This window comes from Ranitomeya imitator, chromosome 3 (genome assembly GCF_032444005.1).
Source record: "Ranitomeya imitator isolate aRanImi1 chromosome 3, aRanImi1.pri, whole genome shotgun sequence".
NCBI lineage: Eukaryota > Metazoa > Chordata > Amphibia > Anura > Dendrobatidae > Ranitomeya > Ranitomeya imitator.
The window spans coordinates 778,028,094-778,047,882 of record NC_091284.1 but is presented as its reverse complement, the minus strand read 5'-3'; the positions used below and the strand labels follow the sequence as shown (position 1 = coordinate 778,047,882).

At 48.5% G+C, this 19,789-nt stretch overlaps 1 protein-coding gene across 1 annotated transcript in view; it reads left to right on the top strand.

Annotated features, from left to right (window-relative positions):
• The first annotated feature begins 1,134 nt into the window (after positions 1 to 1,134).
• Positions 1,135 to 19,789, top strand: part of MICU2 (mitochondrial calcium uptake 2) — a 342,067-nt gene continuing 323,412 nt past the window's right edge. Inside the window, exon 1 of the mRNA XM_069759113.1 lies at positions 1,135 to 1,348. Within this exon, the coding sequence (XP_069615214.1) occupies positions 1,154 to 1,348 (195 nt within the window). The 5' untranslated portion in view covers positions 1,135 to 1,153. The remainder of the gene's footprint in view (positions 1,349 to 19,789) is intronic.

Below are 19,789 nucleotides of genomic sequence, written 5' to 3'. Positions count from 1 at the left end.
TGCCCATAGCAGCCCAATGGCTCAGAGGTATTCTTTGCAGCATGAGATGGTGCATTGTCATGCATGAAGATGATTTTGCTCCTGAAGGCACGTTTCTGCTTTCCAGGCCATGGAAGAAAGTTGTCAGGCAGAAACGCTATTTACTTTGCAGAGGTCATTTTCACACCTTCAGGAAGCTTAAAGGGCCCCACCAGCTGTTTCCCCATGATTCCGGCCAACATGACTCCTCCACCTCTTTGCTGACGTCGCAGCCTTGTTGCGACATGGTGGCCATCCACCAACCATCCACTACTCCATCCATCTGGACCATCCAGGGTTGCTCGACACTCTTCAGTAAACAAGACTGTTTGAAGATTAGTCTTCATGTATGTCTGGGCCCACTGCAACCATTTCTGCTCATGAACACTGTTTAGGGGTGACGGAATAGTAGGTTTATGCACCACAGCAAGCCTTTGAAGGATCCTACACCTTGAGGTTCGAGGGACTCCAGAGGCACCAGCAGCTTCAAATATGGTATTTTGGCAGCTGCTCTCTTCATCCTGGGACTTTCCTGGTCTGATACTATAAGCCTACAGCTGACTGCTTTACCTTTGCTGGTTATCAAAAGTAAGGGCGACGCTATTTGCTTGAACTTGCTGGAACTAGAAGATGAGCATTTTGAGGCAATGAAAATAAGCAGCATCAAAAACTCATGGTGGGAACACAGCCTTAGTCTATGCTCCCACAATGAGTATTTGGGGGGGTTTGATGGTGCAGATTTTCGGAAGAATGCAAGTAACCTATTTTACTTATATGGGTGCAGAAACGGTGCAAAAAATCTGCAACGCCACAGACTGACCCAAAGCTCATTGTGGAATGTAGCCTTAAAAAGTTGTCTAAAAATGTGCAAAGTTTTATTAAAAAAAAAAAAAAACCTCTTGAAAAACTGTGCTCCACAGCCATCTGTGCATAGGCGCTGTAGAGGGACTATCCCCCGGGGTGCTCAGCACTGATGATTGCACCGAGCAGCCCCCTCTCCGCCGCCGGCCGGTCACTGACTGCGCCTCAGCCCGCCGCACCGCTCAGTCCCCGGAGCAGCCCCGTGACGTCACGCACCAGCTGACTGCCTCGCGCGAGAGCTGAGCGGCCAGTGACAGCTGACACTTCCGGGAAGATGGCGGCGTGGAGAAGGGGATTCCCTGGTTTTGCTCGTAAATTGGTGGCCCTCGGGGGCCCAGGGATACGGATAACGCCGAGAGTGACTCGTATGGCGGGAGTGGGCCTGGTCGGTGTCGGAGCCGTGTATGCCGGGCTGCAGCTGGTGAGGAGCGGGCACCGGAGCCCCGGAGTGATGCTGGTATGCGCACAGGTGAGTGTCCGCCCGAGCCCCAGACTGTGCTGGGACTACAGGTGTCAGCATGGCCTCGCTTATTAGTCAGAGGTGGTCTCTTACTTTACTCCCTGGATTTGGAGCGAACAATAATTTTTCAATTTGTTTTCATTAAATATTTGGCTTCTTAGAGCTGCTGTGCTGCGCTGTACTGTGGCTGCAGAATGAGCTGAGACTCCATCACTGAGCTCTCCGTGCTGCGCTGTATTGTGGTGAGAATGAGCTGAGACTCCATCACTGAGCTCTCCGTGCTGCGCTGTATTGTGGTGAGAATGAGCTGAGACTCCATCACTGAGCTCTCCGTGCTGCGCTGTACTGTGGTGAGAATGAGCTGAGACTCCATCGCTGAGCTCTCCGTGCTGCGCTGTACTGTGGTGAGAATGAGCTGAGACTCCATCACTGAGCTCTCCGTGCTGCGCTGTATTGTGGTGAGAATGAGCTGAGGCTCCATCACTGAGCTCTCCGTGCTGCGCTGTACTGTGGTGAGAATGAGCTGAGGCTCCATCACTGAGCTCTCCGTGCTGCGCTGTACTGTGGTGAGAATGAGCTGAGACTCCATCACTGAGCTCTCCGTGCTGCGCTGTACTGTGGTGAGAATGAGCTGAGACTCCATCACTGAGCTCTCCGTGCTGCGCTGTACTGTGGTGAGAATGAGCTGAGGCTCCATCACTGAGCTCTCCGTGCTGCGCTGTACTGTGGCTGCAGAATGAGCTGAGGCTCCATCACTGAGCTCTCCGTGCTGCGCTGTACTGTGGTGAGAATGAGCTGAGGCTCCATCACTGAGCTCTCCGTGCTGCGCTGTACTGTGGTGAGAATGAGCTGAGGCTCCATCACTGAGCTCTCCGTGCTGCGCTGTATTGTGGCTGCAGAATGCTATTACTGAGACTCCATCACTGAGCTCTCCGTGCTGCGCTGTATTGTGGTGAGAATGAGCTGAGGCTCCATCACTGAGCTCACCGTGCTGCGCTGTATTGTGGTGAGAATGAGCTGAGGCTCCATCACTGAGCTCACCGTGCTGCGCTGTACTGTGGCTGCAGAATGAGCTGAGGCTCCATCACTGAGCTCTCCGTGCTGCGCTGTACTGTGGCTGCAGAATGAGCTGAGGCTCCATCACTGAGCTCTCCGTGCTGCGCTGTACTGTGGCTGCAGAATGAGCTGAGACTCCATCACTGAGCTCTCCGTGCTGCGCTGTATTGTGGTGAGAATGAGCTGAGGCTCCATCACTGAGCTCTCCGTGCTGCGCTGTACTGTGGCTGCAGAATGAGCTGAGGCTCCATCACTGAGCTCTCCGTGCTGCGCTGTACTGTGGTGAGAATGAGCTGAGGCTCCATCACTGAGCTCTCCGTGCTGCGCTGTATTGTGGTGAGAATGAGCTGAGGCTCCATCACTGAGCTCTCCGTGCTGCGCTGTACTGTGGTGAGAATGAGCTGAGGCTCCATCACTGAGCTCTCCGTGCTGCGCTGTACTGTGGTGAGAATGAGCTGAGACTCCATCACTGAGCTCTCCGTGCTGCGCTGTACTGTGGTGAGAATGAGCTGAGACTCCATCACTGAGCTCTCCGTGCTGCGCTGTACTGTGGTCAGGATGAGCTGAGACTCCATCACTGAGCTCTCCGTGCTGCGCTGTACTGTGGCTGCAGAATGAGCTGAGACTCCATCACTGAGCTCTCCGTGCTGCGCTGTACTGTGGCTGCAGAATGAGCTGAGGCTCCATCACTGAGCTCTCCGTGCTGCGCTGTACTGTGGCTGCAGAATGAGCTGAGGCTCCATCACTGAGCTCTCCGTGCTGCGCTGTATTGTGGTGAGAATGAGCTGAGGCTCCATCACTGAGCTCTCCGTGCTGCGCTGTACTGTGGTGAGAATGAGCTGAGGCTCCATCACTGAGCTCTCCGTGCTGCGCTGTACTGTGGTGAGAATGAGCTGAGGCTCCATCACTGAGCTCTCCGTGCTGCGCTGTACTGTGGCTGCAGAATGAGCTGAGGCTCCATCACTGAGCTCTCCGTGCTGCGCTGTACTGTGGCTGCAGAATGAGCTGAGGCTCCATCACTGAGCTCTCCGTGCTGCGCTGTACTGTGGCTGCAGAATGAGCTGAGGCTCCATCACTGAGCTCTCCGTGCTGCGCTGTACTGTGGTGAGAATTAGCTGAGACTCCATCACTGAGCTCTCCGTGCTGCGCTGTATTGTGGCTGCAGAATGCTATTACTGAGACTCCATCACTGAGCTCTCCGTGCTGCACTGTATTGTGGTGAGAATGAGCTGAGGCTCCATCACTGAGCTCACCGTGCTGCGCTGTACTGTGGCTGCAGAATGAGCTGAGGCTCCATCACTGAGCTCTCCGTGCTGCGCTGTACTGTGGCTGCAGAATGAGCTGAGGCTCCATCACTGAGCTCTCCGTGCTGCGCTGTATTGTGGTGAGAATGAGCTGAGGCTCCATCACTGAGCTCTCCGTGCTGCGCTGTACTGTGGTGAGAATGAGCTGAGGCTCCATCACTGAGCTCTCCGTGCTGCGCTGTACTGTGGTGAGAATGAGCTGAGGCTCCATCACTGAGCTCTCCGTGCTGCGCTGTACTGTGGCTGCAGAATGAGCTGAGGCTCCATCACTGAGCTCTCCGTGCTGCGCTGTACTGTGGCTGCAGAATGAGCTGAGGCTCCATCACTGAGCTCTCCGTGCTGCGCTGTACTGTGGTGAGAATGAGCTGAGGCTCCATCACTGAGCTCTCCGTGCTGCGCTGTACTGTGGTGAGAATGAGCTGAGACTCCATCACTGAGCTCTCCGTGCTGCGCTGTACTGTGGTGAGAATGAGCTGAGACTCCATCACTGAGCTCTCCGTGCTGCGCTGTACTGTGGTCAGGATGAGCTGAGACTCCATCACTGAGCTCTCCGTGCTGCGCTGTACTGTGGCTGCAGAATGAGCTGAGACTCCATCACTGAGCTCTCCGTGCTGCGCTGTACTGTGGCTGCAGAATGAGCTGAGGCTCCATCACTGAGCTCTCCGTGCTGCGCTGTACTGTGGTGAGAATGAGCTGAGGCTCCATCACTGAGCTCTCCGTGCTGCGCTGTACTGTGGTGAGAATGAGCTGAGACTCCATCACTGAGCTCTCCGTGCTGCGCTGTACTGTGGTGAGAATGAGCTGAGGCTCCATCACTGAGCTCTCCGTGCTGCGCTGTACTGTGGTGAGAATGAGCTGAGACTCCATCACTGAGCTCTCCGTGCTGCGCTGTATTGTGGTCAGGATGAGCTGAGACTCCATCACTGAGCTCTCCGTGCTGCGCTGTACTGTGGCTGCAGAATGAGCTGAGACTCCATCACTGAGCTCTCCGTGCTGCGCTGTACTGTGGTGAGAATGAGCTGAGGCTCCATCACTGAGCTCTCCGTGCTGCGCTGTACTGTGGTGAGAATGAGCTGAGACTCCATCACTGAGCTCTCCGTGCTGCGCTGTACTGTGGTCAGGATGAGCTGAGACTCCATCACTGAGCTCTCCGTGCTGCGCTGTACTGTGGCTGCAGAATGAGCTGAGACTCCATCACTGAGCTCTCCGTGCTGCGCTGTACTGTGGTGAGAATGAGCTGAGACTCCATCACTGAGCTCTCCGTGCTGCGCTGTACTGTGGTGAGAATGAGCTGAGACTCCATCACTGAGCTCTCCGTGCTGCGCTGTACTGTGGTGAGAATGAGCTGAGACTCCATCACTGAGCTCTCCGTGCTGCGCTGTACTGTGGTGAGAATGAGCTGAGGCTCCATCACTGAGCTCTCCGTGCTGCGCTGTACTGGGGTGAGAATGAGCTGAGACTCCATCACTGAGCTCTCCGTGCTGCGCTGTACTGTGGTGAGAATGAGCTGAGACTCCATCACTGAGCTCTCCGTGCTGCGCTGTATTGTGGTGAGAATGAGCTGAGACTCCATCACTGAGCTCACCGTGCTGCGCTGTACTGTGGTGAGAATGAGCTGAGACTCCATCACTGAGCTCTCCGTGCTGCGCTGTACTGTGGTGAGAATGAGCTGAGACTCCATCACTGAGCTCTCCGTGCTGCGCTGTATTGTGGTGAGAATGAGCTGAGACTCCATCACTGAGCTCTCCGTGCTGCGCTGTACTGTGGTGAGAATGAGCTGAGGCTCCATCACTGAGCTCGCCGTGCTGCGCTGTACTGGGGTGAGAATGAGCTGAGACTCCATCACTGAGCTCTCCGTGCTGCGCTGTACTGTGGTGAGAATGAGCTGAGACTCCATCACTGAGCTCTCCGTGCTGCGCTGTACTGTGGTGAGAATGAGCTGAGACTCCATCACTGAGCTCTCCGTGCTGCGCTGTACTGTGGTGAGAATGAGCTGAGACTCCATCACTGAGCTCTCCGTGCTGCGCTGTACTGTGGCTGCAGAATGAGCTGAGGCTCCATCACTGAGCTCTCCGTGCTGCGCTATATTGTGGCTGCAGAATGCTATTACTGAGGCTCCATCACTGAGCTCGCCATGCTGCGCTATATTGTGGCTGCAGAATGCTATTACTGAGGCTCCATCACTGAGCTCGCCATGCTGCGCTATATTGTGGCTGCAGAATGCTATTACTGAGGCTCCATCACTGAGCTCGCCGTGCTGCGCTGTATTGTGGCTGCAGAATGCTATTACTGAGGCTCCATCACTGAGCTCGCCATGCTGCGCTATATTGTGGCTGCAGAATGAGCTTACCGAGATTCCATCAGCGAGCTTGCGGTCACAGTCTGTAACTCTTTTATCGGTCTTTTGCACTGTCTGATTTCTGCCAGTAAGTTCATAAGCCTTGCATTCGCCCGACGTCCGCTCTATATTGTGTCTGACTTTCTGATTTTATTGATCCGATGGCTCTGGAATAAACGTAAACAAAAAATCACATACTGATCCGTGTTCTGTGTTTCCATGGTTACAGACTACAGATAACCACTGTGTAGTCTGATCCCTATTATTTTTATATTGATGATTTATCGTGTGGGGGCCGCACCTGGCACCCTCACCGTTCTGCTGCTGTCACCTCTGTCGGAGGACGGATGTGAATCCCACAGATTTGTAGTACGTGGCAGCGACCACTGCACGTTTAGCAGAGCCATCCTGTTCCCCTCTGTACACTGTTTACATCTGACATCAAACAGCTTATTAATGAGGGTGATGAGTTTCCTCCCGCCATCAATCAGATGTCATAACTCATGGTAGTGGGAGATCCCTTTTAAAGGGGTTGTCCAAATCGAACAAGTTGTCACTTATCCACAGGATTGGGGATACCTTGTTGGTCGGTGGGCATCCAGCCTACTACGACCTGCACTGATTGGAAGAACAGTGCACTTTTATCCCTGTTAGGAAGGAGTGGCAGTGCACTCCCTTGACCGCGGCTCTATTCATTCCCTGCACTGCTTTCTTATTTTTCCAGCTTTTTCACTATTAGAAAATGGAAGAAACATTCGACCTGCTGCTCTTTTTCATAACAGAGATAAAAGTTCCCTGACAGTGATAAAAATTCCCCGATCTGCAGGCTGGTGTAGGTCCCAGCTGTCGGACCCCCACCAATCCCATGGATAGGTGCTAACTTATTTTGACTGGACAGCCCGTTTGATGTCTCTTAATTTGTAAGTTAAGGAGGCAGCTGGTAGAAGGTTTTGCCACAAATAACATTTATCACCTATGCACATGTCCCATTGACGCGGGGTCCATTGGAGGCCAGTGATCTCATCGGTGTCCCTGAGCATGCATGGCTGGTTGGAAAGACTGTACAATGTCGATGAGACAGCCATTTGCAGATGGTCGCTCATAGGATAGGTTTTCCACCTATATTATGTATATGGGGATGCTGAAGGGGTGATGCTGGGGTATGCCATTACTTGTCAGGCGGCACTCGCCTCTGCATTGTAAGATGTGCGGCGCTGATGACATCATGTTGGCAGATGTGTGCCAATGCACAAGTATCATAAATCCATTCTGTCTGCTATCTTTCAGCACAATGTCATTAGTGATACTTCCCTTCTGAGGCAGAAGTAAGCGGGAGGAGACAGCCCTTTTATTGACTGCTGAGGTTCAATTTCTGGGGTCTCCACTGCAGGGCTGATCCCATTTTTCCCTGCACAGCAGCGCTCCTGGCTTCTTATATGTACAGGGAACTGCAGCCTTCCACATTTTCTTAGTTGCTCTATAGCGAGTGGCCAGGAATACCCATGTGCCTATGAAAAACTGTGAAAGTGCACCAGCACCTTCGTTCTCATGGGGGTCCAGAGATCAGACCTACAGCGATCATTAGAGTATTCTGCTATGTGAGTGAGTGTGACCGGTGATGCCGCCTCCATTGGTGCCTGAATGGATGTGCAAGATTTTATTGTCCCCACTCGCCTTGTGATACTGAAGTGAGCCAAGACAGAATAGCCGTGTTAGTGATGGCACCCCCTGGCATTATGCCACCACTTAGTGAGACTGGAATACCACTTTGGACTGGTGCCATACTGTGACTTGACCACTACACCTGTCACGTGGTCAAATGTGCTGCTGTTTCATCACAATGTAAAGCGGGTAAGTGGGGTCTCCCTGGGGTACCATGTAAGCGAAAAGCAGAAAATCCATCTGAGTGCAATGTTTTACAACCAACTTCTTGCGGTACCCTAGAGGTAGTAATGCGTCTCAACTGCCCTAAATGACACCGTGATGTAGTAGCGACACATAACAAGCTCAAGCCATGAGACCTGTGTTGTGGCCAAAGTCACTGTGTAGATCTAGCGTTAACGCCATGTTGAAATGTGGAAATCCGTTCCATTCACCGGGATGGTTTTGTTTCTGCAGCGTGTCTGTAAGTTTTTGCTCACCGTGTTCCATGTGTTCTCCCCCCACCCTGAGCTCTCAGACACCTACTAGAGCTTTCTAGATCCCTGTAGGACCCACATTAGGCCGGAGTCACACTACAGCGAGATACGGCCGAGTCTCGCAGGCTAAAAACAAGCTCTGGCACTCCGGAGCGGAGCGTGCGGCTCCATGTATTGCTATGCGGCTGCACGCCCCGCTCTGGAGTGCCGGTGCCAGAGCTTGGTTTTAACCTGCGAGACTCGGCCGTATCTCGCTGTGTGTGATCCCGGCCTAAGATCAAGGCACACTCGGGTGATCTCCGAGTATTTGTGACTGCTCGGAGATTTAGTTTTTGTTGACGCAGCTGCCTGATTTACAGCTGCTAGCCAGCCTGAGTACATGTGGGGTTTGTCTGTTTGCTAGGGAATCCCCACATGTATTCGGCCTGTCTAACAGTCGCAAATCATGTAGCTGTGGCAAGGAAAACTAAATCTCCGAGCAGTCATAAATACTCGGAGATCACCCGAGCGTGCTAGGAAAACCCGAGCAACGAGTACACTCGCTCATCACTAGCTGTTAATTAAAATGGAAGCTCGGCAATGTACCTAGTTTACCCACAGCTTCGGCAACACTGTTGTATGGTAAAACTGTCCTTGCAGTTTTTCGCCTATACAGGTTTTGCATGCAAGCACCATATTTAATTTGGGCTTCTATCCCCATGTCGGCACGTGACCAGAGATTTATATGAAGGGGGCTGGCTGACTACTTAAATAGCTGACTCTACCCCATCCTCTCTCTGTACATTGGATGAGACAGAATTTAAAACCATGTAACTACAACTTCCTTTAGTTGAACAATTCCAGAATGTGGACACTTGTAGGGGCTTTTCTCTTTTATATTCTTCTCTTAAATACATGCATGTTTTGCTGATAAACATTTTATTGGGTTTCATTAAATTTTTTGCTCCATTTTTCTTCTTATAGCCTCTATATCTATTATTCATAACTGCAAGGGCTTGTTCACACGTGGCCTTTTTTCGTCTCATAAGGAAGCGATTTCCAGTATAGGCAAAGTGAACTCAATCTCCAAAATTTCCAACTGAAAAAAGAGCTTTATTGATCCTTTAAAAATATATGGAAAACACACAAGTTTAAAAACAGGACATGTTGCAAAAATCCTGCGCATTTCAAACCTAGAAATCTGTACAGTTCTTGGTAATGGCTCTGAACGTTCAGGCTGCCGTCACACTATCAGTATTTGGTCAGTATTTTACATCAGTATTTGTAAGCCAAAACCAGGAGTGGAACAATCAGAGGAAAAGTATAACAGAAACATCTGCACCACTTCTGCATTTATCACCCACTCCTGGTTTTGGCTTACAAATACTGATGTAAAATACTGACCAAATACTGCTAGTGTGACGGCAGCGTCAAAGTGTTTTTTCAATTCTGCAGCATTTTTGCAGCTTTTTTTTTTTTTTACCCAGTCAAATAAATGAGGGGGGAAAAACACAAGTAATAACACATAAAACATCCATATTTTACTGAGGGTTTTTGCAGCAGAAAAATCTGCTGCAGATACTATATGTGAGTGCATACCCTTAGGGTCTGTTCACATGGAGTATTTTGGTATGCGCTTTGAAGCGGATCCACATAAGGAACCAGATCCTCAAGATTACTCAGAGAATTTAGAGCAGTTTTTTTATGTGGATCCATTTCAAAATCCACATGTGAACAAACTCTTATCTTCCTTCTCCTGAGCTCCTCTCAGCTGATTTTTTTTTTTCTGCAAAGTTCAGCCCAACCCCTCGTGTATGTGCATTCGTTAAGTTTTTGCTATTTTTTAGTCCCCTTTTTCCCGTGCACTTTTGCCGCAAAAACTGAAGCATTTGCTAGTACCATCGTATTTCTGAAGTCTCATGCACACTTACTTTGCTTATTTTTTCCTTGCAGATTTGAAGCAGTTTAAAATCTCCAGCACATTTTCACACATTCCAATTCATGGGGAACAACTCATGAATTTTACGCTGCATGTCTAGTGCAGAAATGTCTACAGCAAATACTTAGCGTTTGCACGTTCAGTGGCATGTAAAAATTTGGACACCTCTGGTCAAAATTACTGTTATTGTGAACAATTAAAGGGCCACTGTCACCCCATCCAGCCGTTATAAACTAAAAGAGCCACCTTGTGCAGCAGTAATGCTGCAGTCTAACAAGGTGGCTCTTTTAGTTTTTGCTTCTGTTATTCCCTCAATAAAGCGTTTTATAATTTTCCCCAAATACCTATCTTTAGCCAGGGAGGCAGGTCTGAAGCCTCCTCTGTGAAGCGCCCAATTGCCGTCACTCATCTCTTCTGGGGCGATGGTCGCCGCCCCCTGCGCGCTGTTTTCTTCTGAAATCCGGCGCCTGCGCTGTGCGTGCCTGCCTGGGGCAGGCGCATTGAGAATTGGCAGTCATAGCTCAGATGCCGTGTTCCTGACTGCGCCTGTGCGGGCAGTGCGGCCACCCTGTTACTGAATCCCTGCCCCGCGCTGTGTTATGCATTATGCACAGTGCGGGGCTGGGATTCCTGGGCATGCGCACTGCGCTTGTCAGACGCTCCCCCAGGTTCCCCGCCTTCCAGCGTCGGTCTGGGCAGGAATCTGCCCAGGAATCCCATTATAAAACGCTTTATTGAGGGAATAACAGAAGCAAAAACTAAAACAGCCACCTTGTTAGAATGCAGCATTACTGCTGCACAAGGTGGCTCTTTTAGTTTATAACGGCTGGAGGGGGTGACAGTGGCCCTTTAAGCAAGATGAAGATGAAATGATCTCTAAAAGGGCTAAAGTTAAAGATGACACATTTCCTTTGTATTTTAGGCCAAAAATATATAGTCACTTTTTACATTTTAAAAATTGCAAAAAGGAAAATGGGTAGATGCAAAAGTTAGGGCACCCTTGGAGATTTGTGTGCACAGATAACTTTGACTAAGGTTTCAGACCTTAATTAGCCTGTTAGGGCTATGGTTGTTCAATATCATCGTTAGGAAAGGCCAGGTGATGCAAATTTCCCAGCTTGATAAAAACCCAGCCTCCTCTAACCTTGCGCCAAAAAAAACGCAGCTATGGGTTCTTCTAAGCAGCTGCCTAGCACTTTGAAAATGGTGGAGGCCCACAAAGCAGGAAAAGGTTATAAGATAGCAAAGCGTTTAAGTTGCCCTTTCCTGAGTTTGAAATGTAATTAAGAAGTAGCAGTTACCAGGAACAGTGAAGGTCAGGATAAGGTCTGGAAGACCAAACAAAATTTCAGTGAGAGCTTCTCGTAGGACTGCTAGAAAGGCAAATCAGAACCCCGCTTGACTGCAAAAGACCTTCATAAAGATTTAGTAGACTCCGGAGTTGTGGTACATTGTTCTACTGTTCAGAGACACCTGCACAAATATGGCCTTCATGGAAGAGTCATCAGAAGAAAACCTCTCCTGCGTCCACAAAATAAAATTCAGTGTCAGAAGTATGCAAAAGAACATTTAAACAAGCCTAATGCATTTTGGAAACAAGTCCTGTGGACAGATGGGGTTAAAATAGAACTCTTTGGCTATAATGTGTGGAGAAAAAAAAGGCACAGAATTTCAGGAAGAGAACATCTCGCCAACCATTAAGCATGGGGGTGGATCAATCATGTTTTGTTGCAGCCAATGGCACGGGGAACATTTCACGGGTAGAGGGAAGAATGGATTCAATGAAATTTCAACAAATTCTTGATGCAATCATAACGCCATCTGTAAAAAAAAAAAAAGTTGACGTTAAAAAGAGGATGGCTTCTACAAATGGATAATGATCCTAAGCACACTTCAAAATCCACAGTAGAATATCTCCAAAGGTGCAAGCTGAAGGTTTTACCATGGCCCTCACAGTCCCCTGATCTGAACATCATTGAAAATCTGTGGCCAGATCTCAGAATAGCAGAGGATGCAAGACGACCCAGGAATCTCACAGAAATGGAAGAATTTTACAAGGAAGAATGGATGAAAATCCCTCAAACAAGAAGTGAAAGACTCTTGGCTGGCAACAAAAAGCATTTACAAGCTGTGATACTTGCAAAAGAGGGTGCTACTAGGTACTAACCATGCAAGGTGTCAAAACTTTCGCATCGGCCTATTTTACTTTTTGTAATTTTTAAAATGTAAAAAGTGACAACGTATATATTTTTTGCCTAGAATACAAAGTGACTGTTTCATCTTTCACATTAGCCCTTTTAGAGATCATTTTAGCTTCAACTTTCTTATCTGTGATTTTGACCAGGGGTGTCAAAACTTTTACATGCCACTGTATATTTGTAATATGTCCTGCAGAATGACAGCATGTGTGAATGTTTTGTTACAATTTAGATTATGTTCACACGCAGAGTTTTTGCTGTGTTGATTTTCTGCTGCCAAAAGCTGCTTTCTTGGCAGTAAAACGTTGCATTCAAAACCCGTTTTGCAGTGTTTTTTTTGTTGCGTTTGTTTTTTGGGTGTGGATTACTTGTGTGCTTTGTCTACAGTACATGTTTAATAGTGATATTTGCCAAAAATGCTGCAGGAATTGACAGGCTGCAGATTTAAAGGGAACCTGAGGCGATACATGTCACTGCCAGGGGGCGGCAGATGCTGCCGGGGTCCCACCTGTACAATTAGTGCACAGCGCAGCTCGGTCCCTGGCAGATATTGAAATTTGTTTTTTTTTCTGAATCTGTGCAGCGCAGTGGCTGATACATGTCCACGGTTTGGGCAGCATGTATCTCCTGTCAGGTTTCTTTTAAAAAATGGTGCAGTTCTCAAAAGCGTGTTCACGACATTTCTGAAATCTCATAGATTTTGCTGCCATTATACAAAGCCGCTTTTAATTTGCAAAACCAAAACTGCAGCCCCAAAAAAATGCTCCATGTGAACACAGCCATAAGAATTTTTTTTTAATTTTTTTTTTTTATTGTTATATAATAATAATAATAAGAGCTTGTAGATTGAACGGATTAAAGTAATTTCACAAAATAATAAGTCCGACAACTTTGTCTTCAGTACCTATGCAGACTTGTCTATCGTCCGTCCTGTATCACTCCCCTCTATGTGCCCTCTTTACTACTGCCATTACAAGGGGCACAGCACGCATGGACAGTCTTGCGGGGTCTGCATGAGAGCTGTAAGGCCATGTTCACACTATGCGTTTTTAACTGCGGAACCGCCGCGATTTTGCCGCTGCGGGTCCGCAGCTGTTTTCCATGCAGGGTACAGTACAATGTACCCTATGGAAAACAGGAACCGCTGTGCCCACATTGCGGAAATGCACTAAAAAAGCCGTTCTGAATAGCTGCGGTAAAAAAGAAGGACCATGTCACTTCTTTTTGCGGAACTGCAGCGGTTCTGCACCCATTGACCTCCATTGTGAGGTCAAACCCGCAGTAAAACCCGCAGACGAAAAAAATATCTGCGGCTTTTCTGCGGTTTGTGGTGCAGAACCGCTGCAGCAGGAAGTGTGTGGGTGGAGTGTGGCTGCCCCCCGTGCTCCGATGCCACCCCCCCCGTGCTCCGACGCCCCCCCCGTACCCTCATCTCCCCCCTTATACTTACCGGGCCTCCCGGTGTCCATCTGGCCGTCTTCTCCCTGGGCGCCGCCATCTTCCAAAATGGCGGGCGCATGCGCAGTGCGCCCGCCGAATCTGCCGGCCGGATTCATTCCAGGCACATTTTGATCACTGTGATAACCTCACAGTGATCAAAATAAAAAAAAAAAGGTAAATGACCCCCCCCCTTTATCACCCCCATAGGTAGTAACAATAATAAAATAAAGAATTTTTTTTTTTTTTCCCCCACTGCAGTTAGAACTAGGGTTAGGGGTAGGGTATTTTCAGCCATTTTAACCCTAAGAAAACTTCCTAGAAAACACACAGACTCTGCAGAGAAAACTGCATAAAAAACCGCACTAAGGGTACGTTCACATTTGCGGTTTGCGCCGCAGCGTCGCCGCCGCAACAAAACGCATGCGTCGTGCGGCCCTATCTTTAACATTGGCGCCGCATGGGGCCGCATGTGCATGCGTTGTGTTGCGTTTTACGCCGCATGCGGCGTTAGGGCGCACCTGTCTGGGCGCGGCAAACGCAACATGTTGGATTTTTTGTGCGGCGCCGACCTTTTAAAAAACGCATGCGTCGTGCGGCCCTATCTTTAACATTGGCGCCGCATGGGGCCGCATGTGCTGCGTTTTTGTTTGCGTTGTGCGTTGCGGCGACGACGCTGCGGCGCACAACGCAAATGTGAACTTAGCCTAAAAACCACATCAAAAGACGCATCAAAAACGCACCAAAAAACGCACCTGCGTTTTCTGCCAAGAGCTGCGGTTTTTAGTGCAGAAAAAACAGCAGGGAAATCAGGAACGTGTGAACATGGCCTTAACGAGAAACAGTGGCTGATTTTTTTTTTTCTGTTGGGATTTGCATTGTTGTTTATAGAAGCGCTCCCATGTAAAGTTTCATGCCTTAAACCTGTGTAAATGTGCATGTAATGTAAGTGTATACTACCAATTACCGGTCTCCAGCGCCGCTGCGATCCTCTTCTCTTTCTTATGTCTCCAATTCAGACCCACTGGATCCCACTGGGGCCTGTGTGTGACCCGGAAGTGGTTGTTAGACCGGGGTCACACTAGCATATGGCATCGGATGCGATATGCTAATGACCCTCGGCTCCTGCTCTGCTGCGAGCGGGAACCGAGTGTCATGTGTCTGCTCCGAGCCTCTCGTGCGGAGGAGGCGGAGAAACTAATTTCTCCATCTCCTCCATTGCTGGGGTCCGCGTTTTCACTCTGATGATATCCAAGTGATGTGCGCTGTCTCACTCGCACCCATAGGTGAGAGTCGGCCGAGTGTCCGTGACAATCGCAGCATGCTGCGATCCTCGGACCCACAAAAAATTGGCTGCTGGGAGCTGCCCCATAGTTTAACATTGGTCCGAGTGCAATGTGATTTTTTTTTTTTTTTTAATCACCTTGCACTTGTCCGTTTTAGTCGCCAGTGTGACCCCGGCCTTACAGTGTAAGTCATAGAGCATCAGAATGAGGCCCAGTGGGATCCAGCGAGACGAAATTGGAGTAATGTCGGTGAGAACAGGATCGGAGCAGCTCTGGAAATTGGGGAAAGCTGTGATCGGCCACGTGCACACATTCAGAATTTGTTCAGTATTTTACATCAGTATTTGTAAGGAGGAAACCAGGTGAGGAACAATCAGAGGAAGAGTATAATCGAAACTCGTCACCACTTCTGTATTTATCACCCACTCCTGGTTTTGGCTGAGAAATACTGATGTAAAATACTGAGCGTGTGCACGTGGCCTTTTACACTACATTACATACCCCTCTGCCTAGGTTTAGGGCTTGCGCATTATATGGGAGCGCTTCTGTAATTTTAGACGTTTGGAGAAATAAAAAGCAATAGAGCCCTTCTAAATCCCAGAGCTGTGTATTGAAGATGAAGAAGTGCTGTAATAAAGGCTCATGATGAACCCAAGAAGTCATATGTTCCTTACCAATCCCATTCTGATGCCTTTTACCTTTCTTGTCGGTCTTGTATATCATGCTCCATCCAGATAGACATGTGGTGACGTGTTGGTTACCTCTGCGACAGTGACTGGTTGCAGTGGTCACGTGTCCGTCCAGGCGGAGCATGAAGTAGAGATACCAGCAAGGTCGTAAGTAGTAATGGGCAAACGTGCTCTGATAAGGTGTTATCCGCCATGCTCGGCGTGCTCGAATAATATGTCCGTGTCCCCGCGGCTGCATGTCTCCCGACTCTTGGGCAATGCCCAAATGCGTTGCTGGTGCCCAACAGCCATGAGACATGCAGCCACCCAGGACACTCTATTAGCACCAGAGCATGGCGGGTAACACCTTATCCCAGCACGGTCACTCATCACTAGTGCTAAGTGCTTGTTTTGCTGGATGGGTAAGGTCTGTCTACTTTTTATTTTGGTCTATTTTTTTTTTTGTAAGTGGATAGACAACCCTCATTTAAATCTGTCCATTAATAGATGGATTCCTATATATCCAAATATTCCAATCTATATTCATAGTGCAGCAGGCTTTCTCTCCCTCCCCCACACCCGATCCTTTGCTCGGACTTATGTTTTATTTTCCCCCCTCAGCTGGTCCATCGTGTTTATTATCGAGCTCGTTTCATGGTTATTTCAAAGTGTTTCTTCCAAGGATCAAACTTGCCGCGTCATAAACATAGAAGTCGCAGCTGCTGCGGTAATCCCACCACTACCAGCTTAATAAAGCGCGGGGCTAAATCTTTCCTGTTTTTATACTTTAGTTTGACACATGAGATGCCGCAGTTTTGGGATTTTGTAAGATTGTTTCATATGGATATTTCATGGACACATAAAACGAATACAAAATAATTTTAACTAATTTGTTGCTGTTTTTCCTTTTTTTATTCTCCCTATACCCTATTGTAAAAATGTTTGATTCCCAGCTTTATGTACCGTATTTAGCTTATTATTTTGGGGATTTTTTTTTTTACTTTATGCCTGCTGGAAATTCTATTCCTATATAGGATTTTTGTTTTCTATAATCTAGATTTTTTTTTTTCAGGGACCATAATGGTGGTAATGCTCAAAATAGGATAAAACCCATAAACCCCCATCCATGTTTCATATTGATCCCTGTCAATCAGAGTATATCTTTTCCTGAAGTAGCTGGAGTTGTACAAGGCAGTTTTTGAAGCCAAAACTTGGGGTGGACCTCAAAGAAGCCCCCAAGATGGAAGAGGAAGGTGGTTCCTTTGCACTGGAATGGCATTGTGAATGGGGGGTCCAAAATGGATCTACTCAGGAGAAGGCGACACTATTTCCTATGTGAGATCTTGACTTTGCCCCTTTGCGTGGCGAGCAGGATGCCAAGGAGGGGCGTAAAGGCTCTGCTGATTCAGAGATTATCTGCGTAGGAGAAGGCTACACTAATTTCATGGTCGGATGTGAGCGTCATTCAGAACTAGATTACCTGTACGGTCGACCATGGCGGAGGGATAGAGCAGTAGCCTCTTATGAGACTGGAGGTAGATTTCTGACTACCATTGACCCCCTACAGACAATGCAGCTAAGCTGGAGTCACTGATCACCGTTTTATCCCTATGTTGCAAAACTAAAAATAAGTTTTGGGCCACTAAAACTGATTCAAAATAAATAGCGGTAAGCATATCCCAAAGATGCTGACTTGCTCATTATTAAAGTATAAAATTACAATAATGTACAATAAGGGGAATCCATGTGGCCCCTGAAGGACGCATGGTGCTCCCACTCTGCATCTCGCTGGAACATTGAATACCATTATTCTGAGCACTGGTTCCCTGGCGCTGCCAGTCCTTCATCAGTACGTGTGCAGCTGGGTCACTGTAATGAGGGTCTCTTGTGGGAGCCCCCGTCACTGCAGCTCGCTGTCATATTGCATGCAGCACTACACTGTATTTTTAGGTTTCCCTTGTCACCAGAGGAGGAAGCTTTTTACCTATGTGATGGTTTCTGAGGCTACAAGAGGTCTCCAGCCCTGATGGCAGATCATTTCTCCTGTACACTGACGGCCATGATAAAGGCGACCTATTCTAGCGCCCAGACTAAATCTCATGTCCGTATCCAGCCCAGGGATTTTCAGGCAAAGACATAAACCAGATATTTTGAATGCATTCTTAACCTTACATTCAAGTTATGGGCGAAAAAAAATGTTCGATGGAATTCAGTCTTGTCAAAATTTTGGAAATTGTTCTTGTATTCAATGATCTATTGATTAAAATCTTACTTTTCAAGGGGGGGTGTACTCATTTATGCTGAGCACTGTAAATGTGGCCCGCGGAGTTATTTTGGGCACTGCTTGGCATCCATTTCACCACATTTTTGTGCATGTCTGAAGGAAGCAAATCCTGCCAGAACGGATGCCAGACAGTCCACACAATGACTACATCGGCTTCATTCAAGTAAATGGTTCTGTCGGAACATAATTCAGACAAAAACCCCGACGTGGTGCTTGGCGTACTGCTCTGTATTAATGTCACCCTAGCCTTATACAGTATTGTGAATGATATTTTTGAAAACTACCATACATCTCGTCTGGTGAAAAACGAGCCTCCATGCCAGGGGTGGGCATGGGACCACACGAGAGACTGTGACTGTGGTGGACCGAACCAATTAATTCTGCTCTATGTAAACATTGACAATAATGACTGTTAATGTTAATATGAAATAATAATTATCACTTACTATTAAACAGAATTAAATATGCTGACACTCCCCTATATACCATGTGAGCCCACACAGCCCCCCCTATACAGAGATACAGCCCCCTATATATAGCATGAGCCCCCTATATACAGCATGAGTCCCCACACTACCCCCTATATACAGCATGAACTCCCACACTAACCCCCTATATACAGCATGATCCCCCACACAACCCCGCTATATACAGCATGAGCCCCCACACAACCCCTTATATACAGCATGAGCCCCCACACAGCCCCCTATATACAGCATGAACTCCCACACAACCCCGCTATATACAGCATGAGCCCCCACACAACCCGCTATATACAGCATGAGCCCCCACACAACCTCTTATATACAGCATGAGCCCCCACACAACCCCTTATATACAGCATGAACTCCCACACAGCCCCCTATATACAGCATGAGCCCCCACACAACCCCGCTATATACAGCATGAGCCCTCACACAACCCTGCTATATACAGTATGAGCCCCCACACAGCCCCCTATATACAGCATGAACTCCCACACTAACCCCTTATATACAGCATGAGCCCCCACACAACCCGCTATATACAGCATGAGCCCCCACACTACCCCTTATATACAGCATGAGCCCCCACACTACCCCTTATATACAGCATGAGCCCCCACACTACCCCTTATATACAGCATGAGCCCCCACACAGCCCCCTATGTACAGCATGAGCCCCCACACTACCCCTTATATACAGCATGAGCCCCCACACTACCCGTTATATACAGCATGAGCCCCCACACTACCCCTTATATACAGCATGAGCCCCCACACTACCCCTTATATACAGCATGAGCCCCCACACTACCCCTTATATACAGCATGAGCCCCCACACTACCCCTTATATAGACATACATCCCACATACACAACCCCCACCAAACCACACACACATACTCGCCTTGCTCCCATCCCCCGACCTTCTACTCCAGTGTCTGCTGTGTGCGGCTCCGCACCGCAGATGCGATGTGGTGACATCATGGTGTCTGCTTTGTCAGTAGCACAAGCTGAATGGTGGAACAGAGCCGGCTTCTCCCTCATTCACCGTTATATTCACCGTTACTTGCGGATCCACATAGTGATGGAAGCGGGAGGGTGGCCGCATAGTGCAGTCCGCCGGCCGGTGTTTTCAGCTCTGTGGATGTCTCAGATGGGATTGGAATGACCTGAGAACCGGATGTGGCCCACAGGCCTCACTTTGCCCAGGTCTTCCCCATACAGCCATGTTGATGGAAAAAGAAAAGTATTGTGGGCATAGAAGGAGGGAAGGAAACCGACAGAAAACGGATATTGGCTCTGTCAGGAAGGAGTTAAAATGTTAAGGAGCTGTCATCAG